Source organism: Mandrillus leucophaeus, unplaced genomic scaffold, assembly GCF_000951045.1.
Source record: "Mandrillus leucophaeus isolate KB7577 unplaced genomic scaffold, Mleu.le_1.0 Scaffold228, whole genome shotgun sequence".
NCBI classification, from domain to species: Eukaryota; Metazoa; Chordata; class Mammalia; order Primates; family Cercopithecidae; genus Mandrillus; species Mandrillus leucophaeus.
Window position 1 is genome coordinate 2,619,645 of NW_012102343.1, and position 17,925 is coordinate 2,637,569.

The window sequence follows — 17,925 nt, forward strand, 5'->3', positions numbered from 1 at the left end:
TTGGACTCCACCTCTACCAAATCAGAGTCTCCAGAGATGGGGCCCTGGCATCTCTGTTTCTTTACAAACCTCACACGTGATTCAGGTGCTCAGCAAGGTCTGGAAGCCACTACTGCAGGGTACCTCTCTGCCCCGAGTGAGGACCATTTGCCTTCTGTTTTCAGCAAATTGGGGAAGAAGTGGGGGTGAAGGTCTGGAAACTGACTATAAGGTGATGGTGGTATGCTGTGAGCTTATAAGAAATGGAAAAATCCAAAGATTAATCCCTTCTTCCTCATCTGGTGCCAAAGAAGAAGGGAACAAGGGATTCATTGGAGCCTATATTTCATCTATCTTGGATTTTTGGCAATGAATGTTTCTTCAGATTAAAAGCTAACAAAGTATTCTCACTGAGAAGCAAGTTAACAAAGGATCTTAGAGATAATCTCTAAAGTAATTACAAGGGAGGAAACTGATATCCGAAAAGGGCTCTGCTCTGGCTACACAGGTAGTTATCAGCAGAGCTAAGATGAGAACACAGCTCTTCTGACATCCAGACCAGTGCTCCTGCTGTCACAGGCATGCTAACGCGCAGTCCTATCCAGTAACGTGTGATTGAACTGAGTAATTTACTGGGTATTTAAGAAATACTTGCATCTGGTTTTAGGGGTGCTACTGCCACTTCCAAATCTTTACTTTTAAACTGTAGCCATCCAGACGTTCCCCTCAACATAATACTGGGAATGTTGTTTGCTTTCAGGGCCATCAGCCCATCTCCTGTGGATCTCAGCCAACCAGTGCCAGGGACCTGGCCAGTGATATTGACTTGGAGATCTCATATGAAGAGTCAATGAAGATGCAACTTAACTGCCCCATTAGGCTGGGAATTTGTGGTACCTCTCCCTCTGCCAGCCTAGGAGAATGGCTGGCACCCAGTAGTATGTGCTGGAGATAAATACTCCAGTAATGTCTGGTGTCAGGAGGACATCTGGCTCTGCTGCTTGGCACTTAGGTGATTTTCCTCAAGCCCCTTCTTTGTACCTCAGTGTCCTTTATTGTTGTGTTAGAGATACTACTGCTACTTACTTTGTGGGATTTAATGAGATATTGAATGTTTGTACTTTGGAAAGTTATTGCTACTCAGCTATTTGATGTGTTGATTTGGCCTCTCTGTAAACCTCTTGAAGGCAGAGATTATGTATATTGCACTTTCCTTAATTCATGGTAAACCATTGATTACACCTGACTCCCTGTAAGCCTGTTTTCTCATCTGTCAAATGGAAACAATACCACTTACCTTGCTTCCCACACAAGGTTGTTATGCCCCTCACGTTACGCCAATAACTGTGACGGCCTTCTGTACATTGCAAAGAGCTATACAAGTGGGAGGCATCAGTATAATTATTATTAGCAGTAGTAGTGCTTTGCACTTAATATATTGATGTATTTAAACAGAGCTACAAATGCAGACAGTTCCTAAAGACCAAATTATTTTACCGTCTCGCAGGAGCAGCTTTGGTGAGTTTTAATAACCGGAGGTTGCTTCCGGATGTGAAGCAAGGCAGGTTTAAGAAAGATTCGGTAGTTTGGAGGATGGCACACAGAATCCAGGAACGATGCTGCGGACCCTTTAAAAATTGGGATGGAGGGGCGGGGCTGTTAGCAGGGACGCGGCTGGACCACGTCGGTTTCCAGGAAGTGACGTCAGGCGGCCGCGGAGATGGAGGATTTGCTGGACTTGGACGAGGAGCTGCGCTACAGCTTGGCTACCTCCGTGAGGACCAATGCGGGGGCCTTGTGGGCCAGGATTTGGCGGGTGGGGAGGAGCGACCCCGCCGGCCCCAACTTCTCTGAGGCGACTCAGGGCAGCAGGCCTCGAGCCGCGCCTGGCGAGGCCCAGGAGGAGGCAGCCTCACCGCCCCGCCCCCGGGCCACTGTGGGTTCTGCCGCTGCTGGCCTGGGGTTTGCTTTCTTTAAAATCCTCAAAAAGTGGAAAACACCCTGTCCCCGCCGGCCTCTAGGGCCGTGGGAAATTTCCGAGCCTTTCTCCGTTTTTTAGAGCCCCGAGTGCGAACTTCCCCAGAACAGATCGATCACAGGGTGATGGGGGGCCCCCGGCCGGGGTCGCACTCTCTCCCATCCTAGACATTTTCCTTTGGGACACCTCATTCCAGAAGTTCCTGCAAAAGCCTCACTGTTTTATGCATGGAAGGGAGGCAGGCAGGGACGGCCTTCCTTCCCCGTAATCCCCGCGGGGAGGTGGGAGTTACCTCAGTTACCTCAGTAGTTAAGGAAACCAAGATTTGTAACCGATTTGTAACGTGAGGGAGTGATTAGGTGCTCAGGCACTGAGGCCACATGGAGCATAGAGCTGTTGCCTGGGTTCAAAAAACACCTAAAAAACGATTTAACCTTTCCGAGCCTTGGTTTTCTTATGCCTAGAATGGAGGTGTTGCAGTGAGAAGGAAATGGAACAATACATGGGAAGCGTGTAACTCAGTGCTTGGCATATGTTATCACAGAAGAAGTCAGAAGAGGTTAGCTACTGCTGCCTCTGAGGCTGTGGTTTGCCCAGCGTTATAGTCAGTAAGTAATGCAGCTTGATTCAAGACCCAAGTTCAGTGTTTATCTTCCTTCTTTGTAACCCCCATCAGGCCTTTTAATCATTAAAATTGGTTAGGATCGCACTTACTAAAAGATCGGGCCCCAGGGCAAGTCTTTAGTTTCTGCTGTGAAATCTCTAAGTGTTTTGAAGGTCACCAGGCCTTGCTGATACGTGAATGTTTTTTAGTACCTGGGGATGTGAATGTAGTTATTCATTCATTCAACAAATATTTATTGAGCCCCTACTGTGTATCAGGCAGTGTCCTAGGTGTTGGAGATACAGCAATGAATAAAGGAAAGTTCCTGCCCTCATGTGATTATGTTGCAGTGGGTGAAGATGGCCAATAAATAGACTACATTTAACATACACAAAAATCAGGCAGTAAAGAAGTTTTTCTACCCTGTGCATCTATCTATACAGGGTCTTCAAAGAGTTTAAAACCTTGAAATACTTAAAAATTATTACAGAAACCACCTGTGATCAGCATTTAGAGACAAGATCATTGAATTTTTGTTTTAGCACAACCACTATATGGAGGATGCTGTATTCAGATACTCAATGCTATGAAAAATGGAAAAGGGCAACCATGGTGAAGGGATGGAATTGTCTGCCTTGAGAAGAATATAAGCTGCTTATTTTCAGAATGATTGTTTCCATCATCCTTGAAACCTAAATGACACTACAATTTGAAGTGTCAACACTGCCCAAGAGTTTTTACGAGCTCTCCTGTAACCCCTGTCAATTTAGTGGTGCAGTCAGTCCTTAGAACATCTTAAAACAAGTTTCAGCAGGATATAGTGGAAAGCACCCAGGAAACCCAGGATCTGAAATCAGAAGGCTTTGCTCCTAGGTTTATGTCAGTCACTTCATCACCTTCCTAGGCCTCAGTTTCCTCCTTTGTAAAATGACATCGGTCTCAGTTTCTGTCCATTATTGTGAGAATCAAAGGAAGCCACACTAAATGAGATCTAAAAGTGCTTATATTAATGCTGTATTTTTTAAACAAAGTAAAGCAAAAGTATAAATATTTCAGCACCCAAGAGTCTGACTAAATAGTTGTGTTTATGTGCTGGGAAGCCTTGGAGGCACAGAGTCTCCACTGGAGGGCCTTGGGAAACACCTGCAAATGGTTCATCTGATGGCCAGGAATATTGAAGTGCTCTGGTTTCCAAAGATAATGTCTCAAAATTCTTGTACTAGATTTCCTTTAATGTCTGTAAAGGCAAACCCAGTTACTGTATATATCAGAGCAAATGCTAACTGTTTTCCAGTTGCCATGGAATTTAGGAATTCTTTCCAAAAGCCTGTTTGATAATGATTTTCATGACAAGCTGCAGATTTGAAATTAAGCCTTCCTGAAATCCTGCGTAGGAACATGGGAGCCTTTACCACCTTCTTCTCTGACCTGTGGCATGAGGTCTCTGCCCATCCTAGAGGAATTTGTAACTGCATTTCTTTGGGTAGAAAATAGAATTTTCTTTTGCCATCTCTATAGCTGTTAAAAGAAAACCTTATCCAGCCTGGGCAACACAGGGAGACCCCATCTCTACAAAAAATAAAGTAAAATAAAGTATCCAGATGTGGTGGTGTATACCTGTGGTCCCAGCTACTCAGGAGGGCAAGGTAGGAGGATCACTTGAGCCTGGGAGGTGGAGGCTGCAGTGAGCACTCCAGCCTGGGCAACAGAGTGAGAAATTAACCCTAAGTTTCCTATTTTCCTATCAAATAGAACTGACCTAAGGTGCTTGTTTTAAGGGGTTTAGGGGTTTACCTGGGCAAAAACATGCCCAGGTAACTCAAATCCCATTCTCCACTACATCATCATAAATCCAGTCCTTGCTTACCTTCCCAGGATTGTCTTTTGTTTGTTTGTTTGTTTGTTTGTTTGTTTGAGATAGAGTCTTGCTCTGTCACCCAGGCTGGAGTTCAGTGGCACAGTTTTGACTCACTGCAACCTCTGCCTCCCAGGTTCAAGCGATTATCCTGCCTCAGCTTCCCGAGTAGCTGGGACTACAGGCGCATGCCACAATGTCAGTCTAATCTTTTGTGTTTTTAGTAGACATGGGGTTTCACCATGTTAACCAGGCTGGTCTCGATCTCCTGACCTTGTGATCCGCCCGCTTCGGCCTCCCGAAGTGCTGGGATTACAGGCGTGAGCCACCGCGCCCGGCTGGATTGTCATCTCTGTAGTGGCCGAAATGACATTTGGGTCAGCAGTGCCTTCTGTCTCTCCTTACAGAGGGCCAAGGTGGGTCGCCGAGCTCAACGGGAGTCAGCGCAGGCCGAGAATCACCTCAATGGCAAGAATTCCTCTTTGACTCTGACTGGAGAGGTGGGTGCTAAAAAAAAAAAATCTGAAGAAAAGCTGTTTAAGAGTTAGTGATTCCTTAATGACCAAGGATTTGGTATTCCATGTTTCTTCTCTTGAATGCTAACCCTTTCTCCTATCTTGATTTGGGGATTCCCTTCCTTGGCGTTTGTCTTGTAGCAGGAAATGAAAGAAGAACTTTTTTTCCTTGATGCCAGACTAGTTTCTGTGCATTTCCTTATATTCTTAATGTAGAACTTTTTATGTTAGTTGAAGCAAGGGACTGGGAAGTTTCAAAATCCAGTAGGATTCCAGGTTTTTATTTCTGCTGAATAAATGCCAGTGAGGCAGACTGGTGACGTAAGGATGGATTACACAATTAGACATTTGCTCTCGGTGGTGACCTGCACTTTCTACAGTCTTCCTGCAGGAAGCAGATCATTTACTGGCCTTACTTTCCTGGAAACTTTTCTGAGTAGCCTGGAATTATGGGAAATGATCCAGTTTCTTTGTGGAGGGTGGGTAATTCTGATGAGCAATACTTTATACTGCCAGGGCACTACTTTTGGCAGCGTACTCAGAGCCCCTTTTTACCTTCCCCCATTATATGTGAATTGTCTTTTTACATGTCTGTCTTCCTCACTGGACAGTGAGTTCCCAGACAGCAGGAAACCTACCTTCTAGCTTGCTGGCCCGTAGTAGGTTTGCCACAGATGAAGGAACCCATGCTGAGAAGCCTAATGGGTCAGGCAGGTGCGTGAGCAAATGAGCCAGGTACCTGACATGGACATACTTCACTTACATATCACATAGGTAGGAATATTCTTCATTTTCATAGGAAATGCATTCTCCACCACTTTCTTAAGCTCTCCATGTGGCCTTGTCCATTTATCTTTCGTTTTCTCTCTTTAGAAGTGTGGGTATGGAGAATCATTACTTTAAGATAACATCTGTGCTGGCCTAGAAAAACTAGCAGCTCACCCCTTGGCCTCATTGCCTGGAAGACACTAGGGGAGCAGGTTAGGGCAGCAGGACTGGGAACTGGAGGCCACATGCTCCCTCTAAAGGGACAGCCACTACTTAGCCAAAGCTGGTTGATGCTGTAGAGAATATAGGCCCAATATTGACAGATGTGATTCTTTGAGAGATGCTGGCAGTCTAAAATTTTATGTGAAAGCAACAAATTTTTAGAGGTTAGCAACTGATTAAGAAAACCTAATCACCATAGGGACTGGATATTAAATCACCATATGGGCTGGATTTGGTCCAAGGATTGTCAGTGTGTAACTGTGGGCATGGCACCTCTGTTATGATACTTATTACATTGTATTCTAATTGTTTACAAGTCTGGTTCTCTCATAAGATATGAGCATCTGGAAGGCAGAGGTTGTGTCTTATCCTCATATCCTATTATCTGTCACAGTGCCTGGCAGAACAGGCATGCAATTGTTATTGCGCAGGATGAGGTGGAGTCAGGTACATAGTGTGTGATGTACTTACACATTAGAAACTGAGTAGAAGTGTTATGGGGTCTGGGGCGGGGGGCTTGGGAGGTGCGGATAGTGGAGCGTTGGAGGCACAGTTAGGAGAGGTGATATAAAGTAGGAATTTGGTGAAAGAAGATATACCAGACCCAACCCTGGATCTCAGGGAGCTTGAACTGCAGTGGTCTGTGCCTTTAAAGAGAAAATGAGGAAGCAAATGACTGAGCTGATGGAAGCCAGTTCTTGGCCTCTGGCATTTTACACTGTTCCACATGGGTCCAGGAGGATTCATTCCAACACCAGATCATTCATTTATTTACTCAACAACTATTTATTGAAGCACACAGTAAGTGCCAGGCACCATTTCGCAGGGTTGGCATATTTCAGTGAACAAAAGAGACAAGATCTCTTGCCATAACGGAATTTACATTCTCGTGATCATTGGCAACCAGGAAGACTAATTAAAAGTCTACTTAAGGTCAGGCACAGTGGCTGATGCTTGTAACCCCAGCACTTTAGGAAGCCAAGGCAGGAGGATTGTTTGAACCTAGGAGTTCAAGACCAGCCTGGGCAACATAGTGAGACCTTGTCTTTGCAAAAAATTTAAAAATTAGCTGGGTATGGGTGGCATGTGCCTGTAGCCCCAGCTACATGGGGCGCTGAGGCAGAAAAATTGCTTGAACCCAGAAGGCGGAGGTTGCAGTGAGTTGAGATCTTGCCATTGCACTCCAGCCTGGGCAACAATAGTGATGTATATATAAATATACAATTAACAACAAGAGTATGTATATATTTATATATATATATATAAAAATATTAAGAGTGTGTGTGTATGTGTGTGTGTATATATATACACACATATATTTTAAAGTCTACTTAATTGTGAAGGAGGTTATAGCCACCTATGGTAGTTAGGTGAATGAGCCTGTGATGACCTGATTAGGCCTTGAAGCCTTATATGACCCCCATACCAAATCAGCTCCTGGGCTGGGGTCAGTGGGCCCTGCTTGCCTACCATTCACTTCCCCTTGGCTCCCAGGTGAGAATCATTGGTGTGAGAATATAACTCTGTAGTCACAGAGTGTGATGAACCCTTTCAGGGTTTCAGCCATTCAGTAATACCTACTTATTTCGAGGTTTACCCTTTTTTTTTAACTCTGTGTATTAACATTTTTCTGGGAGAACATGATGAAAAGTCATTCTGCTCTTCACCCAACTGTTGCCTCTGAAAGCAAGATGCCAGTTAGGATTCCAGGATCTCTTTCTCCTTGGGCTAACTGAGGTTTAAACAGTGTGGGCAGCCTCCCACGGGGCCAGATGCTCAGTGTGCTGTGTGGGACTTTTTGGCTGTTTCTTTCTAAAGTTAGATCCCAAGACTTGTGTGTATGCCCATTTACATTCCAATTCTATTACTTGATATATTTATTTTTGTCCTCTTGCTGACTATATTCTAGGATGAAGATATCCATGCAAACGTAAATATGGTACCTGGGAGCTGTCAGACATGCTGGAGTTACTTTAGACTTAAGTGGAAATTAGTTCAAACACATGGTTATTTTAAAGTGAGGTAGTGGAGTTGGGAGCTCTGGTGAAGGAAGCAGAAAGAACACAGGGCTTCGCACCAGAGGACTGGGTGCTAATTGCCTGGATTGTGAGTAAGTCCATTAATCTCTCTAATTCTCCATTTCATTATCAGTCAGATAGTGATAGTAATACCACCAGGTTGATATGGGGGCAAGTGAGATATGCTTTGAGAAGCTTTTTAATAAACTGAAAAGCACTGTGCAAGCATTCATTCAATAAATTAGTGAATAAAGATGTATTGGGACAGCGCTTTGCTGCTTTTATTAAAGGGCAGTGAAGAAAGAGCATGTCAGCCAGAGTCTCTTAGAACTGATTGGAAGTCTGTTCACAGGCTACTACTCAATTATCCATAGTTTGGCTAGTAGTTATCCAGAGCAGAGGGTTTTTTTTTTTTTTTTTTTTTGAGGCAGGGTCTTGCTCTGTCTCCCAGGCTGGAATGCAGTGGCATGATCATGGCTCACTGCACCCTTGAACTCCCGGGCTCAAGCGATCCTCCAGTCACAGTCTCCTGAGTAGCTGGGACCACAGGCATGCACCACCAAGCCTGGCTAATTTTTTTTGTAGAGACAAAGTTGTTATGTTGCCCAGGCTGATCTCAAACTCCTGGCCTCAATCGATCCTCCCACCTTGGCCTCCCAATGTGCGGGGATTACAGGTGTGAGCCACTACACCGAGCCTGGAGAAAAGTTTTTTTGCTTTCTAGTTGCAGTAGGCATTTCTTATGTAAGAGCACAGGCCTAGGAGTCATACCAGCCTGGGCCGAAATCCTGGCCCTGTCATACATTAGCTTCTATGATGCTGAGTTAATCTTGGTAAGCCTCATTTTCCTGTTGGTGAAACAGGGATAATAATATTCCATACTTCATAGGATGGCTGGAAAGAAAAAGTGATAAAACCCTTAACTCAGTCTGACACACAAATGCTTAATATGTTGCCAGCCTTTATTATTTCTCTAGAACTTGGGCATTCTTTTTATTCCACCTTCTCTACTGAGGTTGAAAGCTGGTGGCCTTCAGACTGAATCTGGTCTGTAGTCATGTTTTATTTGATCCATACAGGGTTAAGAATTTTAATATTTGGTTCACATTTATCAATTAGGAAATGTAATATGGAAATTCAGATTTGGGGCTTCTCTTTAAAATCAGAAGCCTTGGCACAGTGAGAATGCCAGGTTGACATTCCCACATGGTGGCAATTGGCTGGAGCTGCAGCTGCTGATAGCTGACATGCATCCATCCCTCTACAGTTCACTGCTTAGTACGTTGATACACCTAGTCAGATTTACTCACATTAGATCTACCTGGCTCCCATTTCCATTTGAAGTTAAAACTCCTGTCTTTTAGGATGGATTGATTTTTCAAGTGGCCTCCTCTATCAATCAGTGTTGAATTTCGCTGCCTACAACAGAAACAACTCCAGTACTTGAATCAAACAGGAGCAATTTTTCTTTCACGTAGCAAAGAGTCCAGTGGAGGGCAGAGCAGAGTGGGTGCAGTCACTGGAGCATGTCCTGCATTACTCTAGCTCCTTCCAGCTTCCTGCTGTGCTATCTGGAGCTTGTGACTTTTGTTCTCATGGTTGCAAGATGGCTGGTCATTCTCCTGGAATCAGATATGCATTCTAGGTGGGAAGAGAGGGAATCGTTGAAGAGTTCAAGGTGCATGCCAGTAAGAAGGGTGTACCCCTTCTTATCAGGAAAACAGTAGCCAGAAACCTCACTAAGGAGACCTCTAGTTGCATTTCATTGGTCAGAACTGGATCTTACAGCCACACTCTCAGTTTCAGAGGAGTTTTTCGTGGGCACATTACCATACATAGCATCGGGGTTTCTTGATGAGGGAGGTGAGGAGAATGGCTCTTGAGTAGGCAGTTCAGAAATGACATGTCAATTTAAAACAAATAGAAATTATAGAAAGTCCTCTTTTTTTTTGTAGTCCTGGGTATGAAAAGAAAGAATTATTTTGGCTTAAAAAAATCTACATTCGTCTCCAGTTTTTAATTTGGAGTTGAGTGAAAAAATTGTATGCCCTAAGTTCCAGGATATCTGATTGAGTGGACTGTGTGAACTCTCTTCTTGATCTTTTCCTTCTGGTTGTCTCCATAACCACTTAGGACTCGGTGCCAGTAGGATGCCTGTGGTTCTGTCCAGGTAATTAAACTCTTCTTCCTGCTCTGAGAGAAGAGGAAAAGTCTTTTTATTTGCTTGGTCATTTGATACATTTCAAATCACTTAACTGTCTAATTTTAAAATTTACCAGAAAGATGAACTCTTTGTGTAATTTTACTAGTTTGGAGTAGATTGGAGTTGTGTCTACTTTTTTAGGGTTGTTGTGAAGATCAAATTAGGTAATACATGTAAAGTACTTAGCATGGTATCTGGCACACAGAAACCCAAGAAGAAATGGTAAGTACTAAGAAAGCTTATGACTGTACATTTTTTGGGTGGAGGTGGGGTGCACCTGTTGCAAATCAGGCTGGGATCACTAGAAGCATGGTTCAGCTAGCAGTTCCGGTTGGAATTGTAGGTATTGAGGATTTTGCTGGAAGATAGTTCTATGATGAGTGTCTACATGTCTGTGATGTATAACTTTCTCTGGGGAGGACAGGTCTGAGAGTTAAACCAGATTTCTCTGCCTGAGCCTTGGCCTTCTATTGATACAAACGATTGTGCCCTCACAGAACTCTTTCAAGGACAGACCCAGACGCTTTCTGCCAAAAAGTTACATTCTACCGAGTTTGGGCAAAACTAATCTTTGGCAAAACCTCTCCAGGGCTAGCTCATCTTTTGGATGAGCATTTCTTGCTGGGATCTAGATCTCTTTTTGGCTTAGCTTTTATTTTGCAGATTGTCCTTTTAATAATCATCGTCATAGCTTACACTGGAACAGTTGCTAGCTATCTGTTCATTACATGCAGTGTCCTAGTTGAGCCTTATGGTAGCTCTTGAAGTAGGTACTCTTATCATCATATTGTACATGTGAGGACATGGAGATTTTGAGAGTCTGGGTAACTTGTCAGAAGCATTCAGCTAATCTGTGACTCTAGTTGAGTCTTTCTGACTCAAGTGCCTAACCTCTCCTACCTGCTAGATGGGAAGAAGAAAGACCTCTAAGTACAGAAGAGGGTTTTGGAGAGGGCAGAGAGACTCAGGGTCATTCCCTTGGGGTCTTTTGGAATGGGAGTAAGTTCTCACTTGATCACCCTTATTTGTTCAGTGGTCTAGAGAAGTGTTGGAGTCACAGCTGTTCCCTTTCTCTCCCCCCATCCCCTTGGTGTTCCTCCGAGGACGCAGAACTGAAAGTTAGCCAGATTCCCTCTTAGGAATCTGAGAAATGCTGCTGGGCTCATGTTCCCAAATTAGGCCAATTTCCTCATCCCCCAGCAGCCTCACTCGGCTGGAGCTCCCTTGGCACTTTGCATTACGTCTCTCGCCCTCCGCCTGTCCCCTTACTGGTCTGCCAGCCAGGCAGTTATTTTCAGCCCAATAGGGTTATCTGCTGACCCTTTTTGGTGACATTTTTCTTCTTTCTCACAAAAATAACTCTCCTGATTGGTCACATTTTCCAGCATTTTTCGTAGCTGCTTTCCAATCGGCTGGACTGAATGATGCTTCTGATAACGTTGCCGAAGAGGGATGCAGGGAATTTGATATGGAGTTGTTCATAAGGAATGTGTTTTCCACACTTCATATTTATGTCATGCTTGGCGTGCTTTGGTTTTGAACTCTCCCTTGGGGTGTGCAGATGTGCATCGCTGGCCCATCCCTGGGGCCGGCTGCTGTGTGGGAGGGAATGTCATCTCAGGGTAGAGCCTGCAATTGGAAATCAGCATCTTGAGGTTCTCTGCCAGCACTGGCTCTGGCTTTGTCAAAGGCTCTTCAAGTGCCCCAGGAAAACATGCCTTCTTGCTGGCTTCTGTGAGACCCAGAGTGCAAGTTGGTGGTCAAAGAGCACTTTAAGATTTTCTTCCTCACCTATGGGGAGGGTTAGGTGAGAAATATGTGTCAAGAGCTTAGCCCAGTGCACCGTAAGTCCTCTCTTGTTGTCGTTTTCTATGTAATCTGAGAAGTAGAAAAGATGATCGTTTTGTCTTTAATCCCAGCTCTGCCAATTACTAGGTGTATATCCCAGGTGTGTTACTTAACCACTCTAAGCCAATTTCCTCATCTGTTGAATGGAGATGATAGTAGTATCTATCTCATTGGGTTGCTGGAGGGTTAAATAAAATATATAACGCTCTTAGAGCAGTGCCCAACACCTGCTAACTTTTATTGTCCTTATCTGTATCACATGAGAATTAGAATGTATTATCAATTTATCCTAAATATCAGTTCTGTCCAAGATACAGAGATATTCATATTTCATAGACTAACAACTGGCCCTTATGGCAAAGAAACATTTGGGTGAGGAATCCTTTTGGTAAGAATTCTTTGTGCCACTAGAGACCCATTTTATTTGTCCCTTGTAGTAGCATTTCTGCCTGTGCTATTGGCCAGTTGTTTGCTAACACCTTTCCATCAACAAAATGCAACTCTCTGTCTGGAGGTTGACAGTCTTTTCAAAGAATGATCCTTAATTGCCGACTTCTATCATTTTGTTGTTCTGGGGGCAGATGAGTAGAAAATGAAGAGGGCAGGAGTGACCTTGGTGACCTCAGTTACCTTGGAAAAAAGGAAATATTCATTCATTTATGTAACTTGATTGGAGCTTTCTGTGTGCCAGGTATTGTGCTTTGAACTTGGAATACAATGATTAACCAGACATGCTCCCTGTCTTCTAGAACTTTGACCTAGGGGCTTGCAGAGAAGTGTCAGGTGGAGGTGATTACAGAAGATATGAGAGTACACACGTTGAGCCTATTTTATTCTCAGGGATATCCAAAAAGGTGATCCAGGAAGAAATCATGTTTGAGCTGAGACTTGAAGGATGAGTAGAAATTAGCCAAGAGAAGAGGGGGAAGAATATTCCAGGTAGAGGGAAGAGCATGAGCCAAGTTCTGGAGACGAGAGAGAGCATGGCGTGGTGGATTTGTTGGTGGAGCAGTTGACCATACAGGTGATAGAGGGGTGGTCATAAGTGACTTTGTATTTGAAACCAGCCCCTTTTGCCTTCCTTGATAAGTGGACTAAGTGTTTGTAAACCAGCCCCTTTGCCTTTTCACAAATGACCCATATGAGGTCAACATTTCTAGTATGACACTGAAATAATTGGTAATGTTATGAGAGCTAAACAAGCTTTCAGTATTTTTAGCCTTGTCTTTTATTGCTGCATCTTCAGTGCAGCCGCTATACCTTTCTCTATGTTTTTGTGTTTGCTGGTCAAGAAAAATCTCCGAGGTGTGCTCGAGGATTTCAGATTCTATGGTAACGTTGGAATTTGGTTTGACTCCTTTTTGGAGTAAATAGACCACTGGCTGTGTTCAGAAATCTTTTTTTGGTATGTGAAACTTTTCATGGGAGTGATACCTTTGTTGTAATGAGAACTGACTTCTATTTAGGCAAAGTGCCCAGAGCAGAGACTTGTCAGGATCTGTGGCTGTGAACAGAATTCTGTTAGAAAATAAAAGTGTTTGTTTGGGGGCGGGGGTTAGGAGGGAATTAGATAAATGATTTGAGCCACTATCACCCCCACTGGGCTTCAGTAGTTGCCTCATGACTAGTGCCTCCTCTTATATTGCCACTGTCCTGCAATTTAGCTAGAGTGGTCTTGTAAAAATGTGTATCAGTCATTTCACAGTCAAACCCTTTAATGGATACTCATTGCACTTAAGATAAAAAACAAACAAACAAACAAACAAACCCAAATTCTTAACTTAGCCCTGTGTGATCTGGGTCTTCTCTGCATGGCCAGCCTCATTTCACACCTGTCAGCTGTTGTAGTTGTGCTGGGCTCCTTACCATGCCTCTTTAGTTCCCTACTTCTTATAATGTCTAGTTCCCTAGAATACTTCCCTGAAATAGTAGAGTTTCATAGACTAGAATAGAAAGAATCATTCCCTAGAATATCTACCCCTAGTGTTTGTTGGGCTGACTACTCTCCTTATCCTTTGACTTGAGTATCACTCCTTCAAAAAATATTAGTCTTTAAGTGAAGTGCCTTTATTATATGCTGTCATTTCTTTTTTCACATTTTCCTTATCACTTCAATCACAGTTTGTAATCATATGTTTGTGTCCTTATTTAGTTTCATCTCCCTGACCAATTGCAAGCTGCAGAAGTGGCTGTTCTCCTCCCTGGAGACTGGCACTGTGTAGGTCCTTAATAAGTGCTGGTTAAATGAATCCTCAGGTGTGAGGAGTGGGGGATGATGTATTCAACCTGCAGGAAATGCCCGAGAGGCTTTAATGTGTGGGACTTGTGTATACTAGGCTGTGGGCTGGAGCTGGAGATTTGGAAGTCCTTAGCACTGAGGTGGTAAATGGAAGCCCAACACTCTAAGAGAGGGTTTTAGAGTAAGAGGAGAAGGCTTCTGATGGAAGTGGAGGAACAGACAGAAGCTGACAACCACTCATGTTTAGGAAACACACAGCCAAAAAACAGCTTACCAAAAGAAATTGAGGGGCCAGGCGTGATGGCTCATGCCTGTAATCCCAGCACTTTGGGAGGCCATGACGGGTGGATCACGAGGTCAGGAGATTGAGACCATCCTGGTTAACACAGTGAAACCCCATCTCTACTAAAAATACAAAAAATTAGCCAGGCGTGGTGGCGGGCGCCTGTAGTCCACCTTCTCGGGAGGCTGAGGCAGGAGAATGGAATGAACCCAAGAGGCAGAGCTTGCAGTGAGCCGAGATCGCGCCACTGCACTCCAGCCTGGGCGGAGAGCGAGACTCCATCTCAAAAAAAAAAAATCGAGGAGTGGTGACCAGAGAGGAGAGGAGAAACCAAGCACCTGTAGTGTCCAGAAGCCAAGGTAAGTGAGAGTGTCATGAAAGACTGAGGGGTCAGCAGTGTTTGATGCTGCTGAGAGGGTCCAGGAAGGGAAGGCCTGAGCAGGTTCTATTGGGTTTAGCAATAGGGGTCCCTGCAATTTCAGGGAGCAGAGAGAAGGCCACATGCGCCTGGCACAATACACACTGAGTGGGATCTCAGTAAATCCTTGTTGAAAGAATTCAGTGAATAGGCTATGACATGTACTCTGGGGCTCAAGCAATCCTCCCCTTCAGTCTGCCGAGTAGCTGGAACTATAGGCATGCACCACCACACCAAGCTAATTTATTTTTATTTTTTGTAAAGACAAGGTCATGGTATGTTGCTCAGGATGATCCTGAACTCCTGGCTTCAAGCAGTCCTTCCACCTTGGCCTCCCAAAGCTCTGGGATTATAGGTGTGAGCCACCATGCCTGGTTCCGACATCTCTTTCTCTTTATTTTTTTCCTCTCTTTTATTGAGCTTCCTCTGTTTTTTCTCCACTGTTTCTCTTTTTCCTGCATCTCTTTTTGTTTGTCCTCTTAACCAGTGGTAACGAAGAACTCCGACCCCCACACTCCATTTTGCTTTGCCCATTCATTTATATATATATGTGTATATATTAACTTTTTTGTAGCGACACGATCTCACTGTGTTGCCCAGGCTGGTCTCAAACTCCTGGCCTTAAGTGATCCTCCTACCTCGGGCTCCCGAAGTGTTGCCATTACAGGCATGAGCCATCACACCTGGCACATTTATATATATTTTTATTTACATATTTATAAGTAGAATTTTATTCATTCACTTATTTATCCTACATTTAATATACACTTTCCAATACAAAAATATTTTAACAAGAAAACTTCGTATTCTAGTTGGGGAACCACATACCTGACCAAAAACTATAATTCTGAGGTAGTATCTGAGATCAAGAACCCAGAAGGAGCACCTCACCCTGCCTGGAAGTTAGGGAAGGCTTTCCAAAAGAGGCAGCTCTTGAAGTGGGTTGACATGAACGAGTAGGAATTTGCTAATGAGCAAGGAGGGCAAAAAGCCATTTCTGGCGGCCTGCAAAGCCTGTTCTAAGGTGTGCCATTGCACAGGGGCCGGGGGCTTTTAGGGCACGGTAAAGCCATTTAATATATTGGGAACATAAGCCTGGCATTCCAAGTGGAGAAATAAGAGTTTGTTTTCTATGTTGTAGGGAGCCCACAAAGATTTTAAAGCAAAGAATGACGTGACCAACTTTGTTTTCTAGGAAGATGAATCTGGCAGCTACACTGGAGGATAGAGTGGGAGAGCTTGTTGGCAGGGAGATCGCTGGGAGGCGGTTGGAGCAGTCCTTCTGAGAGATGATGAAGGCATCAACCAAGGCAGCATTCCCAAACTTCTGGCATTTCCCCATCATTTTAACCGTTTTACATTTTTACAGTTACAATACATACCACTCACATTATTAACTTTTCTCTTCAAATCAACTTTCCTTTTATACTTAAATGCATTTATTTTTTAAAAAGTTTTCAATGAAATGATCATTTGTGGTATTTGTATTTTTTCTTAGTGTACCTAACATACATAATTGGCTATTTTTAAAAAGGTTCATCTATTTACCTTTTCCAGGCATCTCGCCAGTGGCATATGTGCCTTACTTTGGGAAACAATAACAAAAACCTGGTGGAGGGGCCTAAAGAGGAGAGGTCAGTGACAAGAGACCTGTCTGAGGGCGGGCAGATAGGACGTGGTAACAGATTGGCTGTTGGAAGTGGGAGAGAAGGAGAGTCTGGAGTTGAGCCCACATGTAGCTGAAAAGACTGAATGGATAATGACATTTTTGAGACTGAGAATTTAAGAGTGTTAGCAGTTGGTGAACAAGAAAGGATAATTACTTCAATTTGGGACATGCTGAATTTGAGTTGCCTTCAGGATTTTCAAAGAGGTCTGCCAAGTTGAAAATTTGGTATGGAGCTTAAGAGAGAAAGTTGGAAACTAGTGACAACAGATGTGGGGGCCATCAGCATACATTCCAGGGTCTCTCTGAAGAACCTATAGCATGAACCCCTGATACCTTTTTTGACACACAGACCCTTCATGATCTCCAAGTACAAACACATTTTCAGTAGAGAAGCAGTATGATTGGATTTGCATTTTAGAAAGAACACTTTGGCAACAATTGGATGGGAATGGATCCAGGTTTTGTGAGTCCTGAAGCTTATGCAATTTGGAGGCCTTCTTTAAGACAAACAATTCAAAATGATAGATTCAAAATCAGGTATAAAAGCAAACACTTACAATTGGAACAGAAATCATAGCTGAGTTACTTGAGTCTTCAATATTCAGATGGCCTTTCTTCAGAGACCTTGTTAGGCAATTTACCAGAAATACTTACATAGAAATGCTTCCTGATTGGAACCTAGCTTCCCCTCGCTATCTAGAACTCTCTGTAACTCCCAGGGGCCCCTGCGGGCATGCAATACAGATTTGAGGTAGGTGAGACTGGAAGCAGGGAGACCAGGTAGGACCCTGCTGAGGGAAGGCAGATCATGAATTTGTTTAGCCTTAATTCGCATGGTTGTGCAAGTTTCTCCAACACGCCTGAGCAGGCTGGATCTTGACACAGTGGAAGCAGGTAGTTGGCTTGATGCAGGCTTTAGAGGATGTCTTATTCTGTTTTATGTTGCTCTAACAGAATGCCACAGAGTGGGTCATTTATGAACGACAGACATTTATTTTCTCGCACTTCTGGAAGCCAGGAAGTCCCACATCAATGTGCTGGCATCTGGTGAGGGCCTTTTTGCTGAGTAATCCCATGGCAGAAGGTGGAATGGCAAGAGGGCATATGAGAGGGAAAGGCAAAAGGGGACTGAACTTGTCCTTCTATAAGGGACCCACTCTAGTGATAATGGCATTAATCCATTCATGAGGGCAGAAGCTTTCATGGCTTAACTACCTCTTAAAAATCCCACATCTTGGCTGGACATGGTGGCTCATGCCTTTTATCCCAACACTTTGGGAGGCTGAGGCAGGTAGATCACCTGAGGTCAGGAGTTCAAGACCAGCC

At 43.9% G+C, this 17,925-nt stretch overlaps 1 protein-coding gene across 2 annotated transcripts in view; it reads left to right on the forward strand.

The window, feature by feature from the left end:
• Positions 1–1,665: 1,665 nt before the first annotated feature.
• Positions 1,666–17,925, forward strand: part of IFT43 (intraflagellar transport 43) — a 98,318-nt gene continuing 82,058 nt past the window's right edge. Inside the window, exons 1-2 of one of the 2 annotated variants that reach the window (XM_011981573.1) lie at positions 1,666–1,753; positions 4,824–4,916. In XM_011981573.1, coding sequence (XP_011836963.1) covers positions 1,700–1,753; positions 4,824–4,916 — 147 coding nt within the window. In that variant the 5' untranslated portion in view covers positions 1,666–1,699. Of the gene's footprint in view, positions 1,869–4,823; positions 4,917–17,925 lie in introns of both variants that reach the window. The other variant, XM_011981572.1, reaches the window with a different exon arrangement.